General features: G+C 53.9%; 2 protein-coding genes across 5 annotated transcripts in view; one reads left to right on the top strand and one right to left on the bottom strand.

Annotated features, from left to right (window-relative positions):
* The window catches only part of LOC131504993 (glycoprotein endo-alpha-1,2-mannosidase-like protein), an 85,486-nt gene that overhangs the window by 2,899 nt on the left and 57,225 nt on the right, over positions 1-25,362 (top strand). Inside the window, exons 5-11 of one of the 2 annotated variants that reach the window (XM_058718011.1) lie at positions 2,321-2,393; positions 4,372-4,454; positions 5,798-5,862; positions 6,437-6,532; positions 7,654-7,780; positions 8,552-8,638; positions 9,773-11,138. The exons of the other annotated variant lie outside the window; for it this stretch is intronic. Coding sequence (XP_058573994.1) covers positions 2,321-2,393; positions 4,372-4,454; positions 5,798-5,862; positions 6,437-6,532; positions 7,654-7,780; positions 8,552-8,638; positions 9,773-9,817 — 576 coding nt within the window. The 3' untranslated portion in view covers positions 9,818-11,138. Of the gene's footprint in view, positions 1-2,320; positions 2,394-4,371; positions 4,455-5,797; positions 5,863-6,436; positions 6,533-7,653; positions 7,781-8,551; positions 8,639-9,772; positions 11,139-25,362 lie in introns of those variants that run through there. 2 annotated transcript variants of the gene reach the window in all.
* Positions 16,070-25,362, bottom strand: part of EPHA10 (EPH receptor A10) — a 39,229-nt gene continuing 29,936 nt past the window's right edge. For all 3 annotated transcript variants that reach the window (XM_058717999.1, XM_058717998.1, XM_058718000.1), the window contains 9 exons: positions 22,796-22,857; positions 22,553-22,678; positions 21,306-21,491; positions 20,803-20,864; positions 20,372-20,575; positions 19,922-20,071; positions 19,536-19,729; positions 18,694-18,849; positions 16,070-18,533 (listed from right to left, as the gene is read on the bottom strand). In XM_058717999.1, the coding sequence (XP_058573982.1) occupies positions 18,419-18,533; positions 18,694-18,849; positions 19,536-19,729; positions 19,922-20,071; positions 20,372-20,575; positions 20,803-20,864; positions 21,306-21,491; positions 22,553-22,678; positions 22,796-22,857 (1,255 nt within the window). In that variant the 3' untranslated portion in view covers positions 16,070-18,418. The remainder of the gene's footprint in view (positions 18,534-18,693; positions 18,850-19,535; positions 19,730-19,921; positions 20,072-20,371; positions 20,576-20,802; positions 20,865-21,305; positions 21,492-22,552; positions 22,679-22,795; positions 22,858-25,362) is intronic.

Raw genomic sequence — 25,362 nt, 5'->3', positions numbered from 1 at the left:
GAAATAGAGCGTTTCTATCCTTGCAGAAAGTTCTGTTGTACAGTGTTGGGAACTAGTCCATAAATGGGCTTCACAGAGACCCTGAGCACTCTAACATCATACATAAACAATGTGTGTATATACATGCATTTGTAGTATATCTGGGGAGAATATGTATTACAACCTTTATCAGATTTACAAAGCGAACCCAAAAATCTACATCCTTCTGTGCACTGATCAGAATCCCTTGGATTAGAAAGGACCTGACTATAAAGGGTATATAGTAGCATTGAATAGCAGATCTCCACTGGCCTCAGAAGTTGAAGGTATTTCAGAGCCAGTTATTCAGTCAGAAAAAAGCTAGAGAGTTCGGGGGTGAATATTATAGGAGAGGAGTGGAGATAACTGAACAAATCAAGAGCTAGTAAAACGTTCTCAGTCCTGGTTTTTTCTTTGTGCTATGTTCCCCCCATCTGCACACCCAGATCTAATGTATCAAAAGACTTAACCTCTGAGGTGAATTATACTCATTAGCTAATGCATCACCCTCTTTTTAATTCATCTGACATACAGAACTACAAATCAGAGAGCTTCTAATGTTACATGAAATAGCCAGTGTCATCATACCAAGTCAAAAGCAATTGTAGCCTTAGCTAATATGATTTGAAACTCAGGGAAGAAATGATACTTTGGTACCAAAGTTCATAATTATTAGGTATGTGGGGGGGTCTCCCGAGACTATTTCCAGGAAGACCCACAGGGCTCGGCATGTAGTCATTCTCATGGCCATGATTTATTATAGTGCGAAGATACAAAGGGAAATCAACAAAGGGAAAAGGTACATGGGCCAAAGTCCTGAAGAAACCAGGCACAAACCCTCAAGAGTCCTCTCCCAGTGAAGTCACATGAGACACCTTAACTTAACACATGTATAATATCTACCAGAAAAGCATATTAGAGACTCCATGCCCAGAGTTTTTATTGGGGGCTGGTCACATAGCCATCTTCTGCCTAGCACATACCAAAATTCCAGACTTCCAGAAGGAAAGCAGCTATGCAACATAAGTCATGGTGTTTATACAAAGCTTAGGCCCAGAGGAGCCATTCTTACCAGGGATGGTGGGAACCCTGAAATCCAAGTTCTCATGCAAGCCACCAGCCAGCCACGCAAACAGGCCTTCCTATGGGCATCAGTCTTGGGCCTGTTAACTCTTCTGCATGGTAGGTGATCAGTGGCCTGCCACCACTGATACCTTCATAACATGCCAGTTGTTTCTAGGGATGGCAGATAGTTGGCCACCACTTTCTATTCCATTAGCCATTTCAGACATCACTAATCTCCTACAGTGCTGTTTCTTACTAAGATTGGACAGTCTCAGAATCCTTCTTTGAGCACTCCACAGATTTGCCACCCATCTGGAGATGAAGCCAGCGTCATTCCTAGTCTGTAACAACTCTTCTGATATTTACACGTGCCCTACAAGGAAAGGCATAGGATCATGCCTGCGTGGCTGTTTTCATCCTTATAGGTACTTACCACTGGGAACACTTAATTAGAATGACGGTGACTTTTTGAAGGGCTCAGGAGTACAACAGAAAACCTTATCAACCCTCTAGATGTTAAAAAATCAAGAGAGAGAGAAGTCTAATACAGCACCGAGTTAGAGAACGTGAATCATCAGGATCTTGTATTGTTTGCCAATGGGACGTAATCAAGCGCGACCTCTCTGAAACATGATTTGGCATAATATCAAGGCTGAACATTTGTGTACCCACAACCCTCCAGTGCCCTATCCCTGAGGGTACAGCCAAGAGAAAATTTGAACATGTGCATCAGACACACGTAGAAGAGAGTTCAGAGTAGCAGTGCTGGTAATAGCAAAAGACTGTTGACGAGATTGGACAAATTCATTCTGGTAGAGTCGCACAGCGGGCTATTACATGGCTGTGAAAACTAACTACAACTACAAACTGGTCAAAAATGAGACCAAGTAAAATATTATTTCAGCACATGTACACTTGTAAAAACTTACACGTGCTTTCTTTTAAGTAAATGAAAGGATAGTGGTTACCTCTGGGGAATGACAGGAAACTGGTCACCTCTGAGGGGAGACAAGGATGTAGAACAGGGCAGAATACAGAGCTGGAAGCAAGGTACCAGCAATGTGTTAGGTCTTAGGTGGTACAGTGCATTTATGGGAATTCACCATATCTGTTATAACTAGTATGTAACAATCTTTGTATGTATCAAATAATATGTTTTTTTAATTGTTTCGAGTCTTAAAATACTCCTCGTAGTTGATGGAATATGCCTGGTGTTTTCTGGCTGTGTTTGTCACAGGCTGACCTGGATATCACAGAAATAAACAAACTAACAGCAGAAGCTATTCAGACACCCTTGAAATCTGCCAAAAGTGAGTACTTTTCAAAACCCTTTGTTGAACTGAGAGAGTGGAGGCTCGGGTGGTTGGCTGGTTGCTCAGAGAGGCCTCGGGGGTAAAGCCTCTTCCCTCTAATGCCCAGTCTTCCGTCTTGTAAATCCGATAACGTGATTTTGGCCGCCGCATTGAGTTGATTGTATGCAGGACTGATAGGAGCAGACTCCCAGTGATGTGGGAGTGACAGTGAGAGCGGAAGGAGCGGGAAAGCTGCGTGGGGACCTTGGCCGCCTTTTGGCTCCCCCAGTTAAACAGGTTGGCGGGACTGAGAGGCCTTACGGGACAAGGTAAGGCCAGCCAAGGAGCTCCTGTGTGACCAGAAAGGTTAAGAGAATTGCAGAAGGACCGGTGTCCCATTGCGTCATCCCACATTCCTGGATTCAGGGACCTGCTTCGTGAAATCATCTCACATACACCTGGAGAGAGGCCGTCCTGGAGGGACAGCAGGTTGTGGTTAGTGAGCATGGACTCAGGACACATTGGGCTCTGTCAGGGATTTTAAGTCACTGTCATTGAGCATTCATAGCTCAGCGCATCCAAATCTTGCGAGGATAGGCCTGACCCATGGCCTGGATTTGGGGCTGCCTGCCAGCGCGCTTTCCCTGCTGGGTAGGGCCAGAAACACCGTCCGGTTCTTAGTCCATCTTGCTTTCCATCTTGGCCTTGTAGGGTGTGGGGGGCAGGAGATTTTCACTTCGCCGGTGTCACATTCCAGTGCTGTCTTGGTGAGATTGTGACATAATTGGACTGGGGTATTCCTAGAGTTCCTCACCTGCGCGTTTACAATCTGTTAGGTCACTCTGGGTTATCTCTACACTTAGGTAATACTAGTTTCTCTTCTGAGTTCCACCAGTTTTGCTTATGTGGTTGGGGAGGGGAGGGGTCTTTTGATTTCACCCCTGGGAGCCAAACACACCAGGACCAATGTCATCCAACAGTAAAGATTTTTTTTTGTGCTCCCTTGACCATTGGACTTTGACTACATTGTGCTGCTTCCAAAAAAAAAAAAAAAAAAAAAAAAAAAAAAGATAAATATATTGTTTAATGTGTCAGAAAATAAAAAGCTGTCTAGTCTCATCCCCTGCCCCTCATGATTAGATGTGTGAATTTTCTCTGTGGAATCCCTGCTCAAGATTGTCTGGCTCGTGGTTGTACATATTTAGCAGTGACACTACTATCACTAAGCAACTGCAATGCTTAGAAAGTTTTTTCTAATCTATGTAAATAATATTTTATTGTAATAAACAATGCTTCTGACATGTGTCCAGTACTGTCCAAAAGGCTTTTACATTGATTCATTCCACAGACACTTAGTAAACACAGGCACAATTCTAGAGTTTGGGGGTACAGGGAGTAACAAAGACCCTCCTCTTGTGAAGCACATTCCAGGTCTCATAATACCCCTAGGAAGGGACTATTCCCTTTTGTAGATGAGGAAACTGAGGCTCCACACTAAAAGCCCCATGACTTGGTTGGTGCTAAGACCAGGCCTCAAGCTCAAGTCTGGCTGACCCCAGCATCTGTGCTCTTACCAGAATGCTGGGCATCATGTGGGCTTTTTTAACCAGTCTGGTTAGTTTCCTCTGTCTAAACCTTCTTTTTAAAAAAAGTCATCTTGTATATTCAAAGTCTTTTTCTTAATTACAACCTCAGATTGCATAAGTTTCATTTCCTATAAGAAACATGAATACATGATAGGATGCTTGGGTGGCTCAGTCGGTTAAGTGTCTGACTTGAGCTCAGGTCATGATCTCACGGTTGGTGGGTTCGAGTTCTGCATTGGGCTCTGTGCTGACAGCTCAGAGCCTGCAGCCTTTCTCGGACTCTGTGTCTCCCTCTCTCTGCCTCTCTTTCTCAAAAATAAACATTTAAAAAAAAAAAAAAAAACAACACATGAAAACATTAAAGTTTATTCCTATGAGAAATATCACTTTGTTAAAACTGTTTCTTATAGCACGAAAGATAATAAAAGTGGATGAAATGATAGTAGAAGAGGAAGAAGAAGAAAATAAAAATAAGAATCTTCAAACTGCAAGAGTAAGTAGGCACTCAGGTTTGAGGCTGGGAGAGGACAGGAGACAAATACATAATATCCTGTTGCCCCACCCCTACCTGCCAGAGTTCAGTTTAGTAGAGAAGATCCCACTTAAATGGCTAAAAACAAAAGCAATCATAGATGTGTGTGTAAGGTACATAGAACATAGAAGAGGAAGCTATCAAAGCTATTACCTCGCTGGTTAGGATACACCAGGCCTTTAAAGGTGAGGGAGATTTCACTAGCTGGAAAAGAAAGGGAAGGGAAGTCCACAAGGAGATAGGAAAGATCCATTTAAGGAACAGGAAGCAGTTTGGGATGGCAAGGATGTAAGCTGTGAGGGTGATCTGCATAGAGTAGGGCCAGACGACGAATGGCCTTGTGTACCAGGCTTGGAAGTTTCCATTCCACCAGGTTGGTCATTTCAGATTGGTATTTCAGAACAATATGCAGGGTAAATGGGAGAGGGGAAAAACTGGAGACAAGGAACCCAGTTGGGAGGCCATTGTAATTCTTAAACGGAGACACCGAGCCTATAAAAAGAGAAGGACGGTTTTGACATAATGTTTTAAAAGGGAGAGAGAGCTTGGTGGAGGAAGGGAGGAAGCAGGGATGATCAAATGGTTTCTAGCTCAGGCAGCCATCATGGGTGGAAGGTGGGACATGGGAGGAAGAGCGGTGAAGGGGAACAGCCACTGTCCCAGTTTTTGTTCCACACTTACCCGAGATTTCAGCCTGGAGCTCAGGGAGCAGTAGGAGGTTGTGAGACCCACTGTCTCCCATTGTGGGTGTCAGTGAGGTTGTGCAGGGAAGGCGTGGAGAGGGGGCTGAGGATGGGCACTTGGAGGGATGCTAGAAAGAAGACGTCATGAGGCAGCCTGCACAGGGACAGCCAGAGAAATGGGGAAGGTGGGATGGAGAGAATTGTCAGAAGGTAAGGAGTGATCCTTGTCAGGTGCCCCTGAGGACTCGGGAGGGGTGAGGACTGCCGAGGGTTCCTTAGATTGGGCACCTGGGACCGCCTGAGTGACCTTCACAGCAGCACTTAATGGGAGAGTGACGGGGAGGTGAGGGGATGGAGAGGGGGCAAGCCAGGCCAAGTCAGTTCAAAAGAGATTTCCCTTTAATCTTGGTCAAAACCCTCTGCTTTGAAGACCCAGGCCTTAGTTGGTCAGTTTTGTTCTGTATTACCTAAGGCAACTTGATTCTGGGAGCAGACCTCATATTCGGTGTTAGTTTCCTTTTCCAGAGCTGGTTCCCCCTCCCCTACTTTTCTTACCCCTCCCTTACCTTTCCCCCTTTTGGGGCTTTTTATAATCACAGTTTCATTTGATTGTGAATCCAGGTCAAAAGGTGTCCTCCGTCCAAGAAGAGAACCCAGTCCGTACAAGGAAAAGGCAAAAGCAAAAGGTAATGGGTTTTCCAAACTTCATTGTGTGTTTTGGTTTTACTGGGGAGACCCACTCAGTGTGGCAGAAATCGGGGGTGAAAGGGCTCTCGTGGCCTGTGCTCCAGTGGAACTTGAGTCTCCAAGCTGGAGGGGCTTCTAGAAATGAACTGACCCAGCACATTTCTCCAGTTCCGCCCATGTTCTCTGTCCTCCCCCACTTTTTTGGTTCGTTTGTTTTCATGCCTCCAGCCGCCGAGCTCCAGGCAAGAGGCCTACCGGGGGCTGAGAGGGTGCCTCCTTCCTCTTGTCCCGTTAGCCGGAGAAGTCGGATTCTGGAGGCTGGCCACTCGGCTTCAGAGCGCTGGCTCCGCCCTAGTTGGCTGTGTGATCTCGGCCAAGTTGTGCGACTCAGTGTGCTGGAGTCTGCATCCGTACGCAAGGATAACAGCCGTGTTTCCCGGGTTGTTGGGGAGCTTCATGAACTAGCATGTGTGAGGTGCTTGGGACAGTACCCGACATGATCGGGGCCTTCTGCGTGTGACCTGCCACGCTGCTGCTGTCACTGCGCACCTCATGGCCACTTCTTACCTGCAGGTCCAGCCACTGTAACACTGTCACCCCAGCTGGGGGCCGGTTGGAATTGTCTATGGTGAAACCAACTCCAGGCTTGACACCCAAGTTTGACTCGAGGTGAGTGATGGGAGCGGTGCCTGCGTCTGGGTGGGAACCCACCAGTTAACATCAGTCAGCAAAGAAGGGTGTGCGAGAAAACACTCGACTCCTTGGCCTGGCAAAGCGCTCTTGGAGGAGGGCAGCCGTCTCGGCTTCCAAGTGTTTGCCCCTCCCCTGGGTGCAGGTTAGCTGATTTCAGCGACAGAATGACTCTTTGACGAGAGGGAGGAGGACATTCTGCCTCTGATGACTAGGAAGCCTCTGGTGATTCTTGGTCTTTTCTGATTCTGACCAGGAAACGTGGTTTTTAAAACTGGGTAGGTACTCTCCTATACCCTTGGTAAGAGTGACAGTGGACACCACGTCACATCGGGAGACCAACGTAACCCAGGCTCTAAGCCAGTGTCTTCCAGCAGGCTGGTCAACTGGACAGGAAGTGCCATCTCACCATTAAAGTGGATGTGCGTGTGCCGATGTGACAGCTTCGTGATCACGGGCGTCTCCAAGCACATTGCAGAACAGCGTGTCCTAGACGATCCCATTTGTTTTTATATACATAGAACGTTTCTGGAAGACATAAGGAATTGAGAGTAGGGATCTCTGGGGTGAGGAGAGGGAGGAAGCCTTCTACTTTTAATTCCCACTCTTGAACTGGTTTTCACATGAGCGTATAGCAGAGGACATGTAGAGAAAAACAGGTAGCAGAATTTTAACTGTCTCGAGGTTAGGTTGGGAATTAATATGATGTAGTCTCTGGATCCTCCTTTTTTGACCCCAGAAAACTCTTCTTGATGGAAGCACTTAGCCACTCTTGGAAATGCACTAACCATAGTTTATTTCTGGCTTTGTGGCTGGATGGATGACTGGCATCCATACAGAGCTTTGGACCTGAGATTTCCGTGGGTAAGAACTGACTTTGGCTAGATGTATGTTTGATAATTACAGCCTCCCTTCTCCAGCTGTGTTTAGTCATTACTGTTTAAAAAGACATTTTTTCCCCTAAATTTAGAACTCGCCTTCTTAGAAATGTGGGATTTGAAAACTACAGCTTGAGGCCAGATGGGGGCTGCAAGGGTTCACAGCGCCTCATGTCATTCAATCTGCCAAGCCATCTTGACGGGGATCTTCCCACTTTGTAGGGTCTTCAAGACCCCGGGCCTGCGCACTCCAGCAGCCAGAGAGCGGATCTACAATATCTCCATGAATGGCAGCCCTCTTGCCGACAGCAAAGAGATTTTCCTCACGGTGCCGGTGGGCGGTGGAGAGGTGAGTGTCTCCGAGGGATGCCAGGCCACCACGCTGCTCGCTCAGCCCTTCTGTCCTGGGCCCATCCACCCACTTCTCACCCCCACAGTCCGTGGGGTGGCATGGATCCCGATCTCCACTTCTCTGCAGGACTCAGAACCCAGTTTTCTCGCCCAGGTTAGAGGCCCAGGCTGGGATCCTTGCCCGGCTCCATGTTCCTATTTGTTCCTCAGCTAACATTTGCCCAGCTGCCTTGTGGCAGGCCCAAGGTGTAGAAGACACGATCCCCGCTCTCGAGAAGCTGTTCAGTAGTCAAGATAGGTTCACCGTCAAGAACAGGATTATGTGATGTGTGCAACACGGGAGGTTATTAAAGGGAACGCAGAGGAAGGCACCGTTGGGGTATGTGCTTAGTCTAGAAAGGGGACCAGGAGCTGTGTCTTCCACTCTGTAGAACTCTGAGGGGTTCTGAAGCAGGCTGATACCCGTTTCTCTGGGTTGAGTAGAGGAAGTTGCTGACCTCGGCTCCTCGGAGGGAAGGAAGGTGTATCTCAGATGTGTCTGCAGGGCATTTCTAAGCTAAAGTACATGCCCTTTATTCCCCGGGTGGTCCAGCCAAGGTCCAGTGATGAGCACTGATGTCACTGACTCCTCAAGGCACCCCTTGCCACCCCCCCCCACCCCCCACCAAGCGTGGAGTATCACGGGCACCCCTGGGGCACACTAAGACACTGGGTGGAGGGCCCTGCCCTAGGGGACATGGAGGTTGAACCCATTTTGCCCTCCACACAGAGCATGCGATTATTGGCCAGTGACTTGCAGAGGATGGACATCGCACAGCTGGACCCAGAGGCCTTGGGAAACATTAAGAAACTCTCCGTGAGTCTCGTAACCCTCCGCGCACAAGATGCCGCCAACGGCGTTCTTAGTTTAGCCGTACTTGGGACTGTCTTTTGGGCGCTGGGCTTCATCTTTAGCACGGTGTTGTCCTCTTTCCCCCAGGGGATTTTAACCGTATTCCTACTTCCTTAGCTGCAATTCTGTCCCTAAATTGAGGTTGACCTTCAGTCCACCCCAGAGTGCCTGCCACAAAAGTTCCACAACAGAATCAAAATTCTGCGTCATTCAGGCAGTTGGTGTCAGTGTGTGAGGGCAGATTGACTGCCGGAACGGAAACCTCCTAGAGGGAGGGAAGGGCTTGTTCCAAGGGGTCCCACGGAGTCCAAGAAAACGCCGAACAGCCAGGCCTCCGGAGCAGTGGGACCCTCCTTGACAGGAGTTTATGGAGGTGCACCTGTTCCTGGAGCGTCTCTGTCTTTGAGGCCCACGCACCCATTTCTCTGACATTTCCTCATTCCTCCCTTGGCAGATCATCTTCTCCACAGGGCTCTCGGTTCCGGGCTGTGTCCTCCTTCAGTACTGGGTTGCGTGTGGCTTCAGGCAGCCGCAACTCTGACTTCACTAATGCCTGGCACTGACTGTCCGGCTTCTGGCCTCCGCTTACGTTCTCGGAAGGGCGTTGAATTGGCTCAGCCTTGGTCAGATGGGCCTCCGTGGTCCAGTCAGCATGGTCTCCGGTGGTGGATGGGAGCACTTGGTGCGAACACGGCTGCCCTAGGCACCCCCCTACTGGGGGGGGTCTGTGAAGGGTACCTCCAGGGAGGGGGGCGAGGGCGGAGCTGCTTTCCCAGCCCGGTCCTGTGGAACGAGGGCCCTGTGCTGGGATCCCACAGGTACCCAGCTACCCGAACCTAGTGACATCCGTCCCCTAGCTGTGCCTGCAGCACTACTGTCTCATCTGAGGTCTTGCTTTACTGCTTCGTTCAGATGAGGAATGGAGGTCCAGGACAGGTAATTCATTAGTTCATGATAGGAGTAGAGAACGGAGGGCTGAGATTCACTCAGACCTGCTGACCCCAAGTCCAGTGCCACCCGAGGAGACTCTGAAGTGGCCAACAGGCAAGCGTGGCCGGTGCCGTGTTCGCTCAACGACCCGCCTCCTTTCCTTTGTAGAGCCGCCTGGCCCAGATCTGCAACAGCATACGGACTCACAAATGAGGCTGCTGTCTCAAGAAGCCAAACTTGACAAGATGGACCTTCAACAGGCACTTCTGGGACCCTGAAGAAACTTCTTCCCTTCAGGCTTATTGTTTGTTGGAGCGTGAAGTTCCAGAGCAGGGAGTGGTGTTCCTCTGGGAGAATTTGGGAAGCGGGGGAGACGCGCTGCTCCCCCATCGGTTAGATAAAGCTTTGCTCTTCACACCTCCCAACCCAACTGCCTCCCGCATCCGTGCAGTCGAAACTTCCTGTCATTCTCCTGGCAGAATTCTCCTTCCTGCTCTGAGCTGCCACCTTCTGCCTCCTGTAACCCAGCATCCTCTCTGCCCCGCCCCTATCCCAGTGGAGGTGGCGTGAGAGCAGCTCATGTTCCCAGGAAGACCGCCTGCTCCCCCTCGTCGGAGAACCCTCTGCTCGAGGCTGGGAATTTTAAGCTCAGGGAAGCGTGAGCTCTGGGCCATGGGAGGACAGATCTGGAAAGCTGGGAGGAACTGTACAGATGGGAACAGGACAGCAGGACGGGATGTATCCTGGCAGTAACCACAGCAGAGCACATCTCACCCCGGCCCCCATCCCTGCTTTCTCCTGTGGTGGATACTAAATGGGCCTTCAGGATCTTCTACCCGCTGTGCCCAGTAGGCTTTTCCAAGCCGACTTGTGGAACAGTGTTTTGTATTTATCCCTTTACCGAAGACCAAAAATTGGTTTGGAGGCAGCTTCCATGCATGTCTGGCTTCTCTACCTCTCTAGTTGGTAGGAATTTGGCTAAGACAATTCTAGGGCTTAGCTTAGTCTAGGGTTTTTATGGGACCGGCTGCAGAGGAACCGTCTCCAAGCTCTCTCTAGTCCAGTTGTCCCTGCCAGGTTCACAGACTTTGCAGGGACTACTTCCTCTTACGGGGTTCATTGGGGGGCAGGTGTAACTTGCCTGGTGGCCTCACTCCCCATGTTTAGCCTGTCCTCCGGGCACTGACTAGTTAATCAGAGTCAGCAACAAGATCCCTGTGCTCCAGCCAGCACCTCCGCCCCAAAGAATCATGAGATGAGGTCCAAAACTAGGGTTGCTGAGAGTTCCCTCCCCGGGCTCAAGGGCACTGGGATCTCACATGTGGCTCTGTGTTCTACCTGGTGTTACTTTGCTGCGTGGCCCTCCTAGCGATCCAGTCCTGTTGCAGCTGTATTCCTTTTAAGTTGTTTTATTCTCCCTTTCCCGAGAGTGTGCATATTGTGTTCCTGAGCAATGGCATCCCTAAGCTGTTCTAATTCGAGCTACTGAAAGGTACCTGTTTTCAATAAATTGTGGGTTTGTTTTTAATCAGTATTCAGCCTGCCTGTCATCTCCAAGCTGTGCTGTCTGGACTAGAGACTGTTTGGGAGCTGAAGCTATCAAGTGGGGGTCCTCGAACAGCTGCTTTCCTCAGAAGCTGCGGAAACCCATCCTTAAGGCAAAATCTGACGTCTGAAGAAGGGGCCCTGACCCCAGCATCCAGGGCATAGCTGACCCACCCCAAGCAGGTTTCCCCCAACACCTTTGTTCCATGAGCAAGAAACTGACATCCGGGAGGACAGAATCCAGGGTATCTGTAGTTTGCCAGTAGTGTCAGAGCTCGTTGGCCAGGAACAAAGCAGGGGCGCGGGTAATGAATGCAACGATCGTGCTTCTCGCTTCCCAGAATCCGAAGGCTCTGGCAGATCTGCCTTCCTAAAATTCTTTCTACACTGAAAATGACCCAACACGGAACTAGTGGCAGAAGAGAAAAACGGGTCATTAGCCCCACTCACCTAGCACTGACAGTGATTGATGGGGGAAGGATCCTGTGGTCAGTGACAGCATTTGGAATAAAGGCTACTCGTTTCAAGTAGTTCATCACCAAACCTGAGGCTTCTGCCTTTCCCTTCATCTGCTGTGGTGTCAAGAAGAGCCTGACATCAAGGAAATACTTAGGAGCTGACGTGCCCTACCCAGAGCCACCCTCCCCGTTTTATTCCGCTTGCACCACTGCCTAAAAGAACCCAGCTGTAGGAAATGTGTAGTATGCAGCAGGTGCCTAATAGATGCCCGTCCTGTGCGGTGAAGATGGAGCAGTCATTCATTCTATAGAAGGGCGGACTTGGAGGGTCATGAGTTCCCCCATCCCAGGATTTAAAGCATGGGCTAATGTATCACAGGGCTGGGATGTTGCAAAGGAAATTTAAATTGAAAAAAAAAAAAAAAAAATTTAAATCCTACTGCCAGTCCGCAAACCAGGGTTCACAGACACAATTTCATTGGATTTTGTTTTTTCAAGTTAGTCACTAACAGTTTTAAAAATGGTGAGATTTCACAAAAATGATTGCTAGCCTCCAAAAAATAAGATCTGGCAACACGGCCAGCTGGAGCTGAGAGCAGCTTTCCTTAGAGAATCCTCTCCATTCAAAGCAACCCCGGCCGGATTACTGCCCTTTGTTACAGACCTCGCCCCGGTAGTTGACTCAGTACCCGCCGCTGTGGGTATCAAGCAGATGCAAGCGGAGCTGCTCTGGGTCCTCCCCTTCACCAGGGCACTGAGGCAGCTGCCAAGAGCCCTAGAGATCCAGTAGGCACTAGGTTCATTCTTTGCCCTGCAGGTCTCCTGAGCTTTCCAGAAGCCCTATTTTGGGGCTTCCTATTAAAAGAATTCCAAACTTACCACCTCATATGAAGAGCTACTTCTTGGGGTATGAATGGGTAGGACATCACCTAAGCAACTGTTATTCATGGTATCAGACACACTTTTTAGCTCAAAGGAACTAATGTGTTTGCCTGCAATGGAGAACAAAGGTACGTCTTAGCACCTACACGTGTACGATCTCTGCTGAGTTCCTAATTTTACACATTGACAGTTGCTGACCCACACCTCCAGTTCAGGATGACACATGTGCTGAAGGTTTTAACGGCAGATCATGAGGCTTCAGAAATGGGAGGTGCCGGGAGAGACTTCATTAGAACTGGGGCCCACATCGGGCTCTCCACTTAATGGGAGCCTGGAATCCAATTTGGCAAAAAGGTGCCTCCTCCCTTTACAAGATGAGGCATTCCCCCGGCCTTCTCTCTCCCCCACGTGCATTGCCTCACCTACTGAACAAGTCCCTTAGCCCCTCGCCTGCTCCCTGAGAGCTGTCACCTGCACTGCCTGCCTCTACACTTTGCCATCATCTAGCATTTTCTGACAGATGATGCACACGCTGGAGGACGTAACCTGTCCTTGGCACCGGGGTGCCAGGAAGACCCCAGCTCCCCATCTGCAAATTTTCAGTGCCCACAATCACACACCGCGTGCCATGATATGCTGAGAGCCATCGGGGTGGAAACAGGACACACCGAGGATACACCCCTTCAAAGGGTCACATGTCAGCTGTGCTCACCATGCCCCGGCTGACTGTCGAGGACGAGTGTGGCGGGGAAGGGAGCGGATGGGGCCAGATGCAGTCTATCTGGGAAGGGGTGTGATGTAAGGTGTCTGCAACGGGGAAACAAATTTTGGGTTTCTGGTTTTTCTCAACTTCCACGAGCAGTCTCAGTCAAAACATATTCCTTGGAGCGAGGCTCGAGATACCCATCATCTGCCCACAAGATGCAGGTCAGCATCGAGGTCATCCGTGAACTGAAAGTTTCTGGCTCTTCTCTGCTGCCCAAGACCCCAGGGGGCCCAGCTACTAAAATGGGCCCTGGAGGCACCCTGAGGAGACTAGCAAGGTTTTGCCTAGATACTGGCAGATGCTGGAGGGCTAGATGGTAAGGGTACCAAGAGATTTGAAGAGAGGGCGTCATACAGTAAGGAGTTGTACTTGCGTCCTGAGCGGTGGGAAAGGGGCAATGGGATCCGCTAACCCAGTCGTGGTTAACACGGTTAATACGAGGTTAATATGGACGGTGAACATGCTACACGGTTTCCCCTGGGCCCTCCTGCACCTCCCTGGGGACTAGGTCAGGTGGAAGGTCCCTAGACGCCCACAACACCTAGGATTTATCCCTAATGCTGTGTCTTTCATGCTTTTTACTTAACCGACCCACAACCTCCCCCACCCCCCATTAGGCAGCGAGGTCTTCACATCCTCGTGTCTGCGACAGGGTAGGTGCTGGGTTCGCTGAATGACCAAACAGCTTGTGAAACCACAGCAGCAGCCTTGCTGCCCAGAGATGCTCCTTACTGCCCACATACTGTACATCTACCCGTTGCCTTACACCTTCCTAAGAATGACATTTTGCGGGCACTTGCTGTGCGCCAGGCGCTGTGCTCAGTGTTGGTGGGGGTCCTCCACTCCTTGTCTCCACGCCTCTTACTGAGGCGGACCGCCAGCAGAGCAGCACTCCCGCCGTCCCCAACCTACCCACGAACTCCTCCCCCTTGGGGAGAAGTGACTTACCCAGTGGGATAACCGGCTTGAATCGGTGCCACCTGGCTTGTCCCGCAGGTCTGCGTGCTCACGAGCCAGGGGCACGCTGGTCTGCTCCCCGTCCTGCAGGAAGTTGGGTCGGGCAAAGGTGCCCGTGCAGAGGAGGCTTGTGGCTGCCTGGCTCAGCCCGGGACTAGGAGGATCTAATTCAGGGAAAGGCCCTTGGCCCCGATACACCACCACTCATTTATCGAAGACGTACATTTTACACATTTTAACATCTCTGAAGTTGGGATGCATCTTCCAAGCAGATGGCATGATACAGTTGAATTGGCTGTGATGTTGCTTAGTGGTACATCTCACACTCAATAGCATCTTTGATTCGAAGGAACATGGTGAGCAACAGTCTCCAGTCAGCCTTATCAAGAAGCTGGTATCTTGCTGTCCGTCTGTCCCAGTGACTAGTGCTCAACTGGTTTTGAGCACAGGAAGGGAGGAAAGGGGTGTCACGTATTGCCATCCCCGCCACCCCAGCCCCGGCCCTGAGCACTTCCCATGGCCTGACGAAGCAAATGAAGAAGACACCTTCTCCATGCTGTGACCATGGACATCCTGGCCCAGGGAGTGCAGAAGCACTAGCAAACCGGAAAGGGCAGGGGCTCACGTGTGTGTGTATGTGTGTGCGCGCGTGTGCACGCATGCGCTCAAGTGGCACTCCAGCACTCAGCCTGCATCCCCACTCCGCCCTAATCACTCTCTTATCCCACTCTCCTCCCTTTGCAGCACACCGCAAGAGATTCCCAAACCCCACTCCTCAATCCTCAAGTAAGGGTTGAATTATGTCCCCTCAAAATTCACATGTGGAAGTCCTAACCCCTGGTACCTGAGAAAGTGACTATTCGGAGACAGGGCCTTTCCAGAGGTCATCAACTTAAAATGGAGTCATTACGGTGGGCCAGCCCAGTACTTCTGAAAGGGGGGAAATCTGGACGTGGAAGGCGATGTGATGACACAGGGAGAAGCCGGCCGTCTGCCAGTCAAGCAGAGAGGCCTGGAACAGATCCTTCCCTAAGTCCTTGGGAAGAGCCAACCAAGCCTGCCGACACCTTGACCTCGGACTTCTAGACGCCAGAACTGTGGGCGAGGAGCTCTGTCCTGCAAGCCCCCTCTTGGGGTAGGTTACGCAGCCTCCGGGGAACATCCCCCCACCCCAGCCGCTCCCCCACCTTCTGCTCGCGAGACTTCTCCGTATCTCACACCCACACTCACTGCTCCTTCGCCTCGATGGCTGACTCCTTCCTGGCTTCTCCCCATTTCTCCCCTCAGGCTCTGTCTCCTGCTCTTCCTCACCAGACTTGGGCAGTGTCACACTTGCTCCAGAGCTCCCTCTCCTCCCAGTGCTCAAGGAGCCTCCTCACGGAGGCATCAACTTCGCCCCACCCCGGCCCTCAAAGCTCCGTCTCTAGCCCGCGTCTGTGCCAAGTTCCAGACCCAGCACCCACGATCTCCAGGAGGGGCATCTCCACCCGCACCTCCCGCAAGACCTCAAACACATCTAAAATCTAGTGTGTCGTTTCCCGCCTTCCCCTCACACACCTTACCCGAACTGCTCCCCTCCCCGTGACTGTCTAGCTCAGAAAATGGCACCATCACCTGAGTGTTGCCTGGTGGGCGGGGGTGGGGGGGGGTGGGGAGGGGTGGAAGCCTTCTTTGGTTTGCTACTTCTGAGACCAGGCTGCCCTCGCTAGACTGGGAAGCCTTCCATGGCAGGAGTCATTCAATTAATCTCACAGACCTCAGACACACACTCTGGAGACACCCCACGGGGAGTTGGGGGAGTGTGGAAACCCTCCCCACATAAGCTCTTAACAGTTAAGCAACTGTCACTGAAAGAGGTACCATATCACAGACAAGTTTTTATTATTTTGTCCTGCATATAGAACCCAGGAAATATAAAAACATCTCCAGAATTAGTCAAAGGAACTGCATCCCCAGCCAGCCCCTGCCCTCCCTGGATGGGCTCAGATGGGGGAGCCGGAGGGCTGCAGGCCACTTCCCTCTGTCCAGTGAATAAATTCCATACAAAAATAGATCTGTAAGGGCTCCCAGAGAGCCATCGGCCTGCATCTGCACAGGGCAGAGGCCTGGGAGCCCTCAGGATTACGGGACCTCGCTCCTCGGTGGAGGGGAGGTCTACCCTGGACACCGAAGTCCTGTCACCACAGCCAGAGGGCCCTTCTGCAGAACAGCTAGGGGATGGGGAGGGGCCTGGGACCTTCAGAGCATGATTGATGTAGCTAGAGATGGGGATGAGGCACCCTCCACCCAAGAAGGGACACTGGTCCTTTCCAAGCTTGGGTGGGGGGAGGGGCGAGCCTGGAGGGCACCTGGCAAGGGGCCAGACCCTCCAGCCCTGTCAAAGGTAGAAGCAGGATCTCAAGCTCCCCACCACCCCCCGCCCGCCACCCCACCACCGCTATACCCTCAAAGTCACTGACTGGGGCAGTGCTTAGGAGGTCGGGAGCGGAGGGAGGGGCTCCAAGGAGAGAAGAGCAGCTTCTGGCAGGGTGAGGCCAAAGGCACTGCTGTGAGGCACCGTCCCCCACCATGGGCGCTCCCCAAAAATGCGCTGCATCTTCCAGCCTCCAGCCTCCTCCTCATGCTGGCCCCTCTGCTTGGATGCCTCTTGTCCTAGGCCCTCCGCCTTGGCCTGTACAAAACTCCACCCACGCTAAGGAAAGACAGCCCCCACACCCACCTTCCAGGCCTTATGCATCTGCTCTCAGCCAAGAAGCCCTTCCAGACACACCTCCGTGTACACAAATCATGAGTGTCCATCTGCCCTCTGGCCCAACGGCCCACAGACCCCGAGGTCTCCCGTGGGGCCTGGGGTATTTTTGGAAGGTGCATCTGTAGTACTTCTCGATGCCCGAGCTCATCTCCCCACTTAAGCTGAGCCCTCCAAGGGCCAGGCCAGCTCTGTGTCTCATTCACACCCTCCTCCTTCCCACCCATCTCACCCCACATACAGCCAAACCCAGAGTAGGCATATGCCAGGGATGTCCTGGACAAACTCAGCCCCTGGGACCCTGTCCAGATCCAGCTGCCATCCCACCATCCTGTGAAAGCCCCGGCCTCACGATCACCACTGCCTCTGGCAAGCCCTTCTGGATAAGGAACTCAGGAGTTAGCTCAGTGTGGCCACTCCTGCCAGAGGGAGAAGGCGCTCTCCCACGGGAGGCTGAGTGGTGGCCAGGAGACAGAATTTGCAAGAAGGGGTCACCTCAGAGCACCCCTGGGCTACCTTGGGGGGAGAGTGTTGGTGTCACAAGATAGGACCAAGGACCCTCTCTCCAGAGCCAACCTCATCCCTAGACTGGGACCTGGGGGCATGGGTTCTAACTCCAGCCCTGGCCCTGACTCCTCAACAGGCCTCGGTTTTTCCTATCTGCACAGTGCGGCTCAGAGCCTGTCAGAGAGAGAAAGTCCACCTCTGAGGCTGGAAAGCAAAGTTCACGGGTCCTCTGAAGAGAAGATGTCTCCCCTCACGCTCTCTGCAGATGTCCAACCAGTGAATGTATAAAAGGAATGCAAAGGGGAGCACACGATGGGTCTCAGGGGAGCACCAGGACCTTGATGGCCTAGTCAGGACCCTCACCCTCACCCTGAACTGTCAGCCCAAGGGCAGGGGAAGCAGAAATCAGCTCCTGAGTCTAGGGCCCTTGGGGTCCAGCCCCTGAGTTCAGCACCACCTCTGCTGCCTGAGCCTCAGGACCAGTGTGCAGACAGGGCCGAGCCCAAGCGCAGGCCCTTCAGGACGGGCTGCCAGGCAGTTGAGGTCCTCGCCAGGTCTCACGGAAGCCCACTAGGGGCCCGTGCCGCCAACCAGCCAATGGGTCTGTGGGGCAAAGGGGCACCCACTGGGGTAGGCCCCAGGCCCCAGTGGGTGTGGAAGACAGAAAAACATGAACCAGGTGATTTAAAGCTACATTTCCCCTCCCTGCCCTGACCACCTTGGTCTCTGGGACCAAATCTCAGGGGTTCTCCCCAGGGATTTAAACCCTTTGGCCCCAGGGGACGGAGTCAGCAGCCAAGGTGTCCAGACTGGGGAAATGGGAAGGGTAGGCAGAGGAATGGGGGGACCGCGGTCCCGAACAAGCTCTGGGCCCGAGTGCAGGGAGAGCATGCTCACTTCCACACCCGTGGAGCGCAGCTGGCCAGGGTCCTTGGCAGGGCTGGGGCCACTCACACCTGCACCCCCTGGCCTTGCATCTGGAGCACTCGCGCCCGCAGCGCACTGATCCCGCTGAGGAGGGCCTCCCGGTGTTCGGCCGAAGAGATGCCCAGGCTCACCAGGTCCCTGAAAGAAGGGCCGGTCAGACCCAGCAGGCTCGGCCCTCTTCCACTCTCCCTCCCTCTGTGTGGACAGGGGAAGGGTCTGGAATTAGGACAGGCAGGGGGTGAGGGGGGGGGGGTCCCGGGTAGATAGGGGCAGGGCCCCCGGGGTTCCTCGGACTCACTGGGCGCCCATGGCAGCCACGGCCTCCAGGCTCCCAAAGCCACCTGCAGCAAAGCTGTCCTTGTAGCGGCCCAGGTCCAGGGCCTCCAGCCATGCACCCACGGAGCCAAAGGTGGGAAAGGTGGAGAAGGCACGGTCTGCCAGGGGGGTGGGAGGCCTGGGAAGCAGAGGGGCTGTGGTCAGTTGACAGCAGGGATCTGGTGCCCAGACCTGGTCACTCTCCTGAGGAGAGGCCACCTGAGAGAGGACAGGAGATGGGGAAGGCGACCCAGCCCCAGGGCGGACGTGGCTGCATGGAGCATGAGGCACCCCCAGAGCAGGTGAGGGTTTCAAGATACCAGTCAGGTAGGTAGAGAGAGGATTGCACCTGAGCCAGCCAAAGGTACTGGGAGGATCTGGAACAGTCTGGGGGATAGGACACACCTCGGACGGTCTGGGAGGTGACCTATATTATATCGAGGCAACTAATACTCGTTTCACTTATTCTATTTATTGGAACTACAAGCTTGTTAGAACTATTTCCACACACATTCACCCAGTCAGTGACCACTGTACTGGGATGTGTGAGGCAAAACCCAGGACAAGCAGAGTGACTGAGATGGATGAAAATGTACATGAGTCTGAGGCAGGCAGAGTATTAGCTCTATCTGGGGCAACTGAGTGAGCAGGCATAGCTGGACAGGTGGGGGAGGACGGGGTGGGGGGGGAGCAGGACAGGTGGGGCAGGTGGATGTGGGCCATGCGGGGAGGCCACTCACGGAGAGTGAGAGGTTGGCCGGCCGGATCTGGCGTGGTTGGGGATAGGCGGGAATGTGCCTGTGACAAATGAGGCATCGGCTGTACCTGGGAGAAGTGGCCGCGGCACACTTTGGGGGTTCTGGGTCCTGCGCCATCTTGCTCAGGATGCTGTGGATCTGGGAGAACCTGGGTCGCTCGCCTGGGTCCTTCTGCCAGCAGTCAAGCATCAGTCGATGGAGGGGGGAGGGGCAGTTCCTGGGGGGTGGCAGCCGGAAGCCATCCTCCACTGCCTTGATCACCTGGGCCACGAAGGTGAGGGGCAGACAGGAAGCTTTAAGTCCCTCCAACGCATGTACACGTCCCATCCCGAGGAAGACTCAGGCAGTGGCCAGGCAAGACGGGAAGCAAGCAGACAGTGAAGTGGGGTCTCAGGCTAGGAGGTCAAGGGTCACTGGGCAGGGGTCAGGAAGTTGGGGCCTGAGGTCACTCACGTCTTGGCCAGACATGTCCCAGTAGGGCCGCTCCCCAAAGGCCATCACCTCCCACATGACGACACCAAAGCTCCACACATCACTGGCAGAGCTGAAGTGTCCAAACTGAAGCGTCTCAGGGGCGGCCCACAGTGCCGGGCTCCGGCCGCTCTGTGGACGGACAAGCACGTCAGGGGCAGGAAGGGACCGGCCCAAGTACACCCGGGGCTCCCCGCCCCACAGAGCCCCAGATCCAGCCCCGCCTGCCATCCTCTCAGCTGCACGTCTGGGGAAGGCACATAAGCTGACCAGAAAATGAGGCCCACGCTGGCCTTTACTCGGGACCAACTGGGGGCAGGGACGGGATTGCAGGCAGCGGCCCCGACACAGTCAGGAAGAGGGGAGAAGTGGGTGAGGGGGACTATGGTGCAGTCTGATGGGCAGGTCTGTCTGGGAGATGGGAATCCTCACCATGGTGGTGTAGACGGCCTCCGCTCGGTCCCGGGGCCCCCGCCCAAAGCCAGAGATCTTGCAGATAAGGCCACTGCTGACCAGCACACGGCGGGCCGCCAGGCCCCGGTGAACGTAGCCCATTTCCGACAGGTACTTCATGGCTGACGCCAGCCCGGGCAGCAGCCCCATCAGCTGCCCGGCCACCAGCTGGCCTTCATGCCGCTGTGGGAGGAAGTGCTACACACTCAGTTCCCTGGTGCTGTGTGACCTCAGGGAAGTCACCTGGCCCTCTCTGGGTTTGCTCTGTGACCCACCAGGCCAGCCTGGCCAGTGGGCACCTTTTTAGGGAATGATGCCAAGTGCAAGTCCCACCAAAGAGAAAAGTGAGGGGACGAAGAATAACATGGCTATCAGTACCCTCCCCCACCCCAGCGACCCAGGCCACTCACCCTCAGGAAGCCGTCGAGGGCCCCATGGCTCATGTACTCGGTGACGATCATCAAGGTGCTTCCTGTGCCCAGGGAAGGGGAACACACCCACTGAGCTGCCTGCTCCCCTCTGCCTGCACACGTGCTCCCCCACCTGGGCCCCAGCCCAGGGCCAAGATGGCCAGAAACAAGTTTCCCCCGTCGTGCCACCCTCCTGTGGGGCCCAGGATCCTCTATGCCAAAGAACAGAAGAGGAGACCTCCGTAGGAGGACCACGGTCAGGAGCTGCAATAAGTTTGCTAAGAAAGATCACCCAAGGTCCAGGCGATCCACCCCACAGAGTCACTGCAGGTCAGAAAGGCCTTTCAGGGTCGGAAGGGCACCCCTGAGTCAGTGAAAGCAAGCTGAGGCCTTCTCTCCATCCTGGGCGGCCTAGGAGGGGCCTAAGCCTTCCATGGCTGAAGGAAGGGCACCCCACCTCCACCCCGTGTCCACCCCCATACTTGCGGAGCACAGGGCCTTACCTCGGGTGACGACACCCTCCAGCCGCACGACGTGGCCATGGTCGAACTGGCCCAGGGTGAGGGCCTCGGCCAGGAAGCTGAGCCTCTGCGAGTCGGAGCAGCCGTCCCTCAGCGTGTGCACAGCCACGGGGAGCTCCTGGCGGCCAGGGAGCTGCAGACAGCCGAAGGACAGCTCCCCGAACCGCCCTGTGAGGAAACAGCACCTCAGACAGTCCCCCGGAGGTCATCCGCCCCCGGCCAACCCAGGCAGGGTGAGCTGAGGTGAAAGCAACTTTTGGATCACAGGCTCTTCTTGACCTGGGACTCAGAGCTCCCGAGTTCAAATCATGTAAACCGAGTACCAGCAATGTGACGTGGGCTTCCTCTCTTTCCTCTCTGGGCCTCGATTTTCTTCCCTGTGAAATGGGGGTTCCTCCCAGCCCACCTCAGCAGGAGATTTCAAAGACTCACAGAGAGGATACTGCACATGCAAGCGTATCAAAGGCTATTAAAGCCCAGGGTGACCCAGGAAGGGTGACGATGACATCTCCTCTGCCACACTACCCCTTTCTGGCTTCTATCCAGTGGGTCTGGCAACAGTGTCGGGGACAGTGTCTGGCTCCTGGTAAAAGTGGCTGCCTTCTCTGAGCCCAGGGGCTGAGTGTTTGCAGATGGGAAGGAAGGAGGCCAGGAGACTGAACAGCAGGAGCAAAACACCTGCTATGAGCCAGGCCGGGGTGCTGAGGGCTGCAGAGTCCCCACCTCGGCTCTGCATGAGGCAGCTATTGCACCCATTTTACAGACAAGAAACAGGTTTGGAGCAGAAAGGGCACGCGCCCCTGGTCACACAACTGGGCAGAGGTAGAGCCAGGACAAAAACTGAGGTTTGGTTGTCTGGTCCCAAGTTTGCAATGGCCCCTCCCCACTGCCCCATGAAGGCCCGGGACTAAACCTCTGCCAGTGGCAGTCTGCAGAGGCCAGCTGGAAAAGGGCAGTAGCGGGGAGGTCTCAGTGACCTTGGGGACAGGGAGGGTAGGAAGGCAGGGTCACGGACTCCTCTGCCATCCCCTTCCCTGGAACCTGGTGGGCGGAGGTCCCGTTTGGTGTGGAGCTGGGGCCTCCTGGCCAGGTGGGGACTGGGGTGAAGGCAGGGCTTCCAGAAATGGGGGAGGGCCTCGGGGCAGAGGCGGGCTTGCAGGATGGAGGTGGGATGGAGTAGAAGGGGGGGGTTCTTGGGTTGTACAAGGGTCCCTGGAAGCCTAGCTTGCCTGCTCCAAGGCTTCTCTCCAGTGTGACGGTTTTTGCATCCAGCTCCTTGGCAAACAGATGAACAGCCTGCAGCGGGTCCCCACAGCTCTGGGGGTCTAAGAACGTGCGGCGTGTCGGGACTTTGACTGCAATGCAGAGAGAGACAGAGATGGGCCCGAGGAAGGGGGCCCGTGGCCGGGGTGGGAGCAGTTACGCAAGCACAGCAAGGAAGAGGGCTAAGGAGGGGCCAGGTAACAACTCACAGTGGAAGTACAGCTCCTCCTCGTCGTGGGCATCCTGACCTCCTTTGCCATAGGGGCAGGGCCTGCGGAGGTGCAGAGTCCTTCTCTGAGCTGGGCAGCATCCCCTTCCCATCTCACCAGTGCCCAGGGTGGCAGCTCCTTATCCCTTCCAAACCACAAGATCTGTGCCCCAGATCTTGCTTGTCCTGCTTTGAAAGCAGTCAACCTATAACCCTAGCCCCAGACCTAACCCCTCATCCTAATTATTCCTAATTATTTTCGCTCTGAGACATAATGCATGTTCTTGCAATTCCAGAGGCACCCAAATCCATACCCCCGACTTTGAACCCAAGCTGCCTGCCTGCCTACCGGTGAGCAATTCAGATGGCCCTTGCACTCAGGGGGGCCTTGGTCTAGCCAGGGAAACAAGCACTGAGGATCAGTCACAAGCCCGCTCACAGGTACCAGCAGGGGAGAAGGGCACAACATTGTGAGAACACACGGTGGAGGGACCTGACCCCCTAGACCATCAAGGGCGGCTTCCTGCAGAGGCAGTCATGGACCAAAGTACGGCATCACCATCAAAAGCACCACAGACTGGCGTTTGGAGCCCCTGAGGCAGGGCCTTGCTGGCCCAGAGGAGAGCCCCCAGGGTGCCGAGGTGTCATGACTCAATCTGTATTTTAGAAATATCATCCTGGCTGCAGCTGTGGCCCCGCAGGAGCTGGCCGTGGCTCAGGCTACAGGGTGAGTGTGGACACAGAGAACAAAAAGCAAGAGGACACAAGTGACGTTTAGGTGACAGGGGCACAGGGCTCAGAGACTGCTAGAAGGCAAAAAGGGGGAGACAGAAGGGAGGAATGACTCTTGGTGTTCTGGTTTGCCCACCTGTTCATGGTGGTGCCGTTTACCAGGACGGGGTGGCAAAGGGCTCGTGCTGAGCCGGTAGGGTCTGCTGAGCCTACAGAGTAGGCAGGGAGGGGTGAGGAGTAAGGAGTTAGAAAGGAGTGTGGGGGGTTTGGAGGAGGGGTCTGCTCTGGAGATACAAGTTTGGGAGCTGGGGGCATTGTCCAGGAAGACGACAGAGCCTGGGAAGGGGGACTGTGAACGAGTCTGAGGACCCCAACACTGAGAGATCGGGTAGAGAGGAAAGGAGCCATGGAGGACACCACAAAAGAACCACCAGAGAAGCCAAAGGGAAACAGAAAGGAAATCAGGGGTGACACTGTCACAGGAACGAAGGAAAGAGAAAGTGGAGCAGAGGAGAGAGACGGCGTGAAGCCTCCAAGGAGGGGCGGTTAGGGAGACTGGAGAGAGAAGATCACCCTTCTGTACGGATGGGAAAGGGGGAAAAGGCTGCCATTTAGGATAAAATGGTCACGATGGTGGTCAGTAGTCCAGGCTCTGGAACCTCATGCACAGACTGGCTTCCCAGCCCCTCCACTTGGTAGCTGTGGGACAGGGAGGCTGGGATTTCTCTTTAATAAAATCGGGATCAAGACAACCCTACCTGATACAGCACTGTTGCACAGAGCTTGCTAAGCAGTCAATAAATGTCAGCTGTTATGTGGGGCGGGCGGGGGGGGGCACTAGAAATAGTATGGGTTCCTGCGATGGCGAGAAGGGGTGGGGTTCGGATCACAGTGGGAAGGAGCAGGAGGAAGGCACCTCCTCTAGAGCAAAGGGAGGGGGCGGGTGGGTGCAGAGACAGGTAGGTGTGCAGACTTGGGGGTGAGGAGCTGGGGGGCGGCAATGATGCAGTGAAGGAGCAGGTGCAACCAATGCGGCCGAGGGGGCAAGCTGCAAGGACAGGGCACCTGCGGGGCACACGTGCAAGAGCTGGACTCCGTATCTGGGGCGATGGCCAGGTCCATGGCAGCATCTGGGAGAGGGACGTAGAGGTGGAACAGAAGAAAAGGTCCTTGGGAATGAGGAAGTTCAAGAACCAATAAGCCAAGGGCTGTCCGTTATAAGTCCCAATAAGCCACCAGTCATCCAATAGCTACTGAAGTCTCCTAGAGTGGGGACCTGCTTCCATGAATGAAGGGATCATCCAGGAGAGGTGGGTGGAATGGAAGGGGGCAAGACTGAGTGGATGGAGAAGTCGTAGAGAAATCCAGAAGCTTCCACTGGACAACACCCTCTGGTGAGAAGGGGGATGGGCCAGGATGGAGCAGGGAGAGGAAGTGGAGGCGAGGAGACCGTGCACAGAGCAAGCACTGCAGACATCAGACACCAGCCTGCAGAGGTGGCTGGACGCGCCAGACAGGTGCCATGCCCATTGGCATGAGACCAGCAGGCTCTCCCCACCTCCACTTCAGTGCCTTTGGATTTTGAGCGGGTTTTCAGACCGACCGTGGCTTACTCTGCCCACCCTAGTGCATCTGTCTCCAAGGTGCTCCTGGGCAGCTACTCCTGTCCTGCACAGTCCCTGCCTGGAGGGGTGCTCCTTATGCCCCTCTCTCCCTGCTCCTCCTCCCGTCTCCCTGAGCCCTTAAGCTCCCAGCCAGGACAAGAGGCTCTTGGCTCCTGGACATTCCAGCTTTTCCAACTGGTCCAATTTGGGCGTCTGAGCACTGGAAAGGGGC

The sequence above is a fragment of the Neofelis nebulosa genome, chromosome 2, assembly GCF_028018385.1.
Source record: "Neofelis nebulosa isolate mNeoNeb1 chromosome 2, mNeoNeb1.pri, whole genome shotgun sequence".
In the NCBI taxonomy this organism is placed as follows: Eukaryota; Metazoa; Chordata; class Mammalia; order Carnivora; family Felidae; genus Neofelis; species Neofelis nebulosa.
Note: the sequence above shows the minus strand (reverse complement) of the source record. Positions and strands in the feature narration are given on the sequence as shown.